The 6,657-nt window shown below is 44.3% G+C and overlaps 1 protein-coding gene across 1 annotated transcript; it reads left to right on the top strand.

The window, feature by feature from the left end:
* Nucleotides 1-236: 236 nt before the first annotated feature.
* LOC105029254 (protocadherin-10) lies at nt 237-5,947 on the top strand. The gene is made up of 4 exons (XM_010902515.3): nt 237-3,008; nt 4,409-4,470; nt 4,605-4,717; nt 4,860-5,947. Exons 1-4 carry the CDS (start codon nt 483-485, stop codon nt 5,135-5,137), a joined length of 2,979 nt encoding a protein of 992 aa, XP_010900817.1. The 5' UTR covers nt 237-482; the 3' UTR covers nt 5,138-5,947.
* The last annotated feature ends 710 nt before the right edge of the window (nt 5,948-6,657 follow it).

The following is a 6,657-nucleotide window of genomic DNA, read 5'->3' as shown; positions in this document are numbered from 1 at the left end:
TTCGAGAGAAAGATTATGCTGTGGAACTCAAACTGGAATCAGTGCAGGTTTTGCTTCTCCCTATCGGAATACTGAGATTGAGTCAATAAACACGCACGCACACACGCACACTTAAACACTATCACACACACACACAAGCACCCATACACACACAGCATCACAATGCTAATCAGAGACAGCAACCTCATCCCCACACCCCTCCCTCTCTCGTTTCTTCTCTTCCTGGCACACTCAAACACACACACATTCAAAGACACTCGGCTGGGGCGAACACAGCGGCTTCACTTCAAGTTGTGGAGGCTATAAGACATCTTTTCAATTGTTATTTTTTCAATTAGAATGAAACATTAAAATATTAAAAGGATTCTGGATAGAATACAGTAGATTTAAAAAATCATTTTTTTTAAATAAACCCATTGAGATAATGGAGTGCGTTTCTGCAATGGAGTGCGCATTTTTGTTCGTGTAGGTGCGTCGCTCAGATGGACCTCCGAGGCGCAAAGAGGTGGCTTACCGGGACATGGCAGGTGACATGCCTAGCTCTCATCATAGGTCTCCTGGATTTAGTTTGGGCACAAATTCGTTACTCAATCCCCGAGGAACTCGAACACGGAGCATTCGTTGGAAATATAGCCGAGGACTTGGGTTTAGACGTGGAGAGACTCTCAGCACGTAGGTTCAGAATAGTTTCAGGCGCAAAAAAACAGTACTTGGAGGTAAATTTAGAAAATGGTATTTTATTTGTAAACGAAAGAATCGATAGAGAGGAACTGTGTGAACTGAGTCTATCTTGCTCGTTCCATTTGCAAGTGGTAATCGAAAACCCTTTGGAACTGTATCGAGTTGAGGTAGAGATTTTAGATGTGAATGATAACTCTCCCAGTTTTCCATGGAGCGAGTTTAATTTGGATGTGTCGGAGTCCGCAATACTCGGGTCCCGCTTCCCTCTAGAGAGCGCGCAGGACTTGGACGTGGGCAGCAACTCTCTCCGCTCCTATCTACTGAGTGTAAACGAACATTTCGTCCTGGACATCCAGACACGTAGTGATGGCAGTAAGTTTGCAGAGTTGGTCCTGGAGAGCCCCTTGGACAGAGAGCAGCAGTACACTCATCAAATGGTACTGACGGCTGTGGATGGAGGCTCGCCAGAGAGGTCCGGGACAGCACAGATCAATATAACAGTACTGGATGCAAATGACAATGCGCCGGTGTTCGACCAGTCTTTCTACAGAGTGAGGCTTGTGGAAAACGCACCGAAGGGCACCGTTGTGATTAAATTAAACGCATCGGATTTGGATGAGGGTCCTAACGCCGATATCACATACTCATTCAGCGGGCATGCTCCACTTAAAGTGCGAGAGCTTTTCAGTGTAGATTCGCGCACTGGTGAGATTAAAGTGAAAGGAGTCGTAGATTATGAAAAGTCAAGGATGCACGAGATATATGTGCAAGCCAAGGATAAGGGCCCATCGGCAGTGGCTGTGCACTGTAAAGTACTGGTGAATATATTAGATGTGAATGATAACCTTCCAGAGGTGATTTTGACATCAGTGTCCACACCTGTCCAAGAGGACGCACCCCCGGGGACAGTAATTGCGGTCATAAGCGTCATGGACAAGGATTCAGGTGAAAATGGTAATGTTGACTGTGAAATTCCACATCATGTCCCATTCCAACTCCACTCCTCTTTTAAGAACTATTACACGTTGGTTACCAGTGATTACTTAGACAGGGAGACCGTGCCAGAGTACAACATCACTCTCACTGCTAGAGATATGGGCGCGCCTCCCTTGTTCACAAGGAAAACAATTTTAGTTCAAGTATCAGACATGAATGATAACGCGCCCCGATTCAAACAACCATCATATACCGTCTATTTGACAGAGAATAACGCACCAGGAGCCTCAATTTGCTCGGTTACAGCTCTGGATCCAGATTCGGACCAAAATGCATATCTTTCTTACTCTATTCTGGAAGGTGATATACAAGGGATGCCCGTCTCCACCTATGTCTCCATAAACTCAGACAACGGGAATATTTACGCACTGCGTTCTTTTGACCACGAGCAGCTACGAAACTTTCAGATTGTAGTCCAAGCACAAGATGCCGGTTTCCCACCCATGAGCACCAATGTTACCGTGAATGTGTTTATTTTGGACCAAAATGACAATGCACCGGTGATAGTAGCACCTGAACCCCAAAACGGGACAGCGGCAACTGAAGTGGTGCCCAGGTCAGTTGATGCTGGATATCTCGTGGCGAAAGTCGCCGCGGTGGACGGAGACGCAGGTCAGAACTCGCGTCTGTTCTACCAGGTCCTCCAGGCAACTGACCCAAGCCTGTTTAGCGTCGCCCTGTACACGGGCGAAATCAGAACGATTCGCAGATTAGTTGAAAAGGACCCCATAAGGCAAAGGCTGGTCATTCTGGTCAAGGACAACGGTCAGCCACCCCTTTCGGCCACAGTTTCCATCATCCTGTCAGTTGTTGACAGCGTGCCAGAATCGCTGCCTGATTTCGGTGACCTCGCACTGAGCCCCCGGTACCGTTCGAACCTCACGCTGTTCTTAATAGTGTCTCTGGGCGCTATTTCGTTCACGTTTCTGGTGGCAATTATTGTCCTGGCTACTATAAAGAGATACAGAGATCGACGTTCCGTTCGGGGATATAACTTCTCACTGAGTGGATGCTGCGGGTTTCGGTCAGAGGAGTCTACCGCCGATGTGTTTAAGAAGTCCAACTTGAACGTACAGATTACTACAGGTACAAAAGGATCCACAAGCGTTGAGGCAAATGGGAACGGCCCCCTTTCCCAGCCATACTGCTACAAGATGTGTCTGACCCCGGAATCATCCAAGAGCGATTTCATGTTCCTAAAGCCATGCAGCCCGATCACTGCCACTCCACAGAAGAATAATGCCAAGGGCGCAGACTACCCCACGTCGGGTTGGGGCGCACAGGATCACCGTAAGCTAATAGTGAACAACGGAGCAACTACTCCGAACGAGGTAAAAGCTACATGAAATGTAGTCAGGCAGATTTGATATTTATCATTCATATCATTGCCATGGTTGTTAGACAGCAACAAAAACTTAACTAAGGACTAACGTTTAATAAACCGGGAAATTACGCACATGTAATGCCCATTGCAAACACTTAATGGTAAAATAAATGGTTTTAAAGTCATACTTTTAAATTACAGGTGAAAATTCTATAATGAACTGTTGTTACCAAATATTTTAGCCGAGTGAGCAAACTTCAGAGGAAAATGTCAATGTTTAATCATTGTCATTATGGCATCCAGAACTTTATCAAATAGCCTACAGACACATTTTTGTCCAGAACCGCCTGCCTCTGCTAGGAGGCAAACAATTGGCTGCAATTACAGTTCACAGCAAAACAGTAACCCAGAGCATACATCAAAATCCATAAAGAAATTGTTAATTGACCACAAAAATCAATATTTTACAATGACCATGTGTGTCTTTGGTCTTGAATCCCATTGATAACCTTGAACTGAAGAGGTCAGTCGGTAAGTTCCTACTGATTTATATCAATGACCTGAAACGTATGCAATGGTCTAAACCTTTCTAATGTGTTCTCCAATCTCCTTAAAAAATACTCACTATCGTTTCCTCACAAGGTGCTGAAGTACTATAAAACAATGCTTATACCATTTGATAGATAAAAAAAAGTATAATTATTTACAGCACGACATTTGCTCTGAGTAATTCTAATATTAAATAATATACTTCTGTAAAATAGCTGCGCATGCATTGTTTGTGTTGTTTATATACACTATTTTTTGCTGAACATTATGAAGGGAGACAATAATTATAACCCTGACTCTAAATTGAGTTGTCATGTGAAAGATTCTGTTTAATAAGCAAAACAAACAATTGTATTGTTATTCTGATTGCATCAGCAATCCAACATGAACGTGTCTGTTTACGAATAAGCTGACGCTGCAAGGCCTAGCTGGGTAATAGAGCACGACGTTCACAGGGTGGCACTCATCCCGAGTAGAAAAAAGAAGGAAGGCGCCAGACTAGAACTGAATGAAAGTCCAAGGAATATAATATGCATAGGTTTTCAATTTGAATATGTCCAATTACTCCTATGACAGTCATTGAGAATCTTCCTCTCCCCGGGGATGTTCCGTTGGTCCACCTGAGGGCAGTAGTGGCATCCATGGGCACGGCAGTCTGTAGTCCGTTAATTCACCCATAAACTGTACTTGCTGTTTTTCTATTACATTTCTCATGTATTCTCCATTTGAAATTACAGATAAAACCATGATATTACATGACGGCAAATGTATTTGTGGCAATTATAAGTGACCGATTGGTCTATCATTTCTGTTTTAGTGCTAACTGTTGTAATGCTAACGCCCTTCTTCCTCCTGCAGCTCAAGCAGGCGAACAAGGACTGGACACTGACGAAAAACCAACGAAATTCAGTGCAGAAAAGGTGAAGGAAAATCCCGGTGTAAATGAGCACACACGGAAACATACATAGGCAAGCTGACAAGCTCGCACCCACCACACACACAAGCTTAGGCCAAGGAGTACTTCTGGTTCCTTATTCATTTCTTCCTACCCCAGCTACAGCTCGGTGAACATGGAAAGGACACTACCACGAAGACCCAAGCCGAACCCTGAGGGCTTCTCCAGCCCTGTCGCTCCTCAGTACTACACCTGGGGGAGCCATATGAATGGTACGTGGACCACGTCGCAACATATCCCATGCCTGATATCAAAAGCCATATACGTTCAAGCTGTATAGGCAGAGATGACAAATCGCACCAGATGACCCGTTGCACTGCAGAAGTCACCCTAACCAACACTTTGTTTTAGCAGACTATAAGGCGTCCTCTCACGTCGGAGGGCTAAGAGGAGGGGGAAGTGTTGAAAGTGAAGGAGGTATGCCAAACCGCTCATGGACTCCGAGGTACACACAACCTCCACCTGCACAGCCGCCTCCTGACTACCAGCACAATGTTTACATCCCAGGGACCCCGTCGGGCTACTGCCCCGTGAAGCCTGCCCCCAGAGGGGAACTGGATGTCTACAATTCCTTCTCCACGTTCGGAAAGAAGAAGAGGTTCATCTCTAGCTATGACCCGAGTTTAGACTAGAGGACAGCCTGCTAAACAATGACTATTTTAAGTGAATTGAATGGAACTGAACAATACAATTCGATACCGTTCTCTTGTGGATGTTAATTGGCTATTGATATCGTGTGCGTTATAACCCACTGTGCATAATGCAAACGAGAATATTGTAGTTATGTTTAGTCTGTTTGAATCCATGTTCCATCGAACACATAACTGACAGAATTACATCATAGTATGTAGTCCCAAAACAGCAATGTCTATGTCATAATGACATCGGTTAATCATGTTCAATCCTAGTTGATGGTGATGATGATGAGATACATTGGAAATATATTGCACTTGTGGTGGTGCAAATGATCTGAGGATCTGTTGCCAGAAGGTATTACAGCAAATGTCTCCATTTACCTTGCAAGTTTGCATTGTGCAGATTATGCGTTGTACTTTGTGTGCAAGTGTATGTATGCCATATTGTTGTTGTACTTTCTACCTTTATGTTTTATCCGTCTGGCTTCTTAAACATTTCCACTTTAGGCCTGTACAATCTGAGATTAGCTTATTGCTTATTTCGTTATTTAGGTTAGGCCGGGGACAGGACATATCGATTCACGATGGGCTCTGGGATCTGTGGTTGTTGCCACAGAAATATACTCTGGATATTTCTATAGATTTGGCCAGATGTGGCCATAGATGTAGACATTCGTACTTTTTGGATGTGGCCATGTCCAGGGAATGTGGTGCTGAATTTACGTGGAGAATAGCTGTGACGTTGACATTATGTTGTTCTTGTTATTATTAAAAGAAAAATATATCTGTCCGTGGCTCTTGCTTTCACAGAGCGTTATTGTTTTATTCCCGAGCTTTTCGCTTTTCCTGGAGAGTGATGCGCCACGATGGGGCAAGAGGGGGCTTAGCCCCCTCAGTTGAATTTTCTGCTCCCCAGTTTAAGCTTTAAATACTCTACGGAAAAATCGTCATTATTTTGTGCCCCTTTAGTCACTTCGTCCTGGCGCCGAGCCTGTGCCGAGGATAGACCGAGTTCTGGATCTGAAGTGCAGACGATCACAGGTATGAAGACTAATTGAAATGCTGCAAGTAATCAGACCTTTTAGATGGGCCCTTATATCATCCTATAGCGACGTGGATATAAACTCAAAGATGCAGATTTTTTATATTTTGGGGTTAATTTGAACCCACATCTCGAGGTGACTTGGTGTAATATTGAACACTGGCCTACTGTGCCGCTGTTCCTCAACACTTATCGAACGTTATTGTGCTGCTGGAGAGACAGGTGCAGTGTGTTGCTGTCCATTGCATTTGGTTCTGAATTTAGGCTTGCTCTGGACCAGCATGTTCTGACATCACATCCCATTACGATTATTGCGACACATTTCGTGCTTCCCATGCTGCATGAGGTTGTGGTATGTCTAAAGGGAGGAAAAAAGCCTTTGAGGTGCTAATAACCACAGCTTGAAAAAAGCTTTTAAGATGGTACGCGTACTGATTAAGGTCTCGGTCCTTTACCACGCTTTCATTAATTGTGG

Source organism: Esox lucius, chromosome 7, assembly GCF_011004845.1.
Source record: "Esox lucius isolate fEsoLuc1 chromosome 7, fEsoLuc1.pri, whole genome shotgun sequence".
Classification (NCBI taxonomy): Eukaryota; Metazoa; Chordata; class Actinopteri; order Esociformes; family Esocidae; genus Esox; species Esox lucius.
The sequence above is the reverse complement of the archived record's forward strand: the minus strand, read 5'-3'. Positions and strand labels throughout refer to the sequence as shown.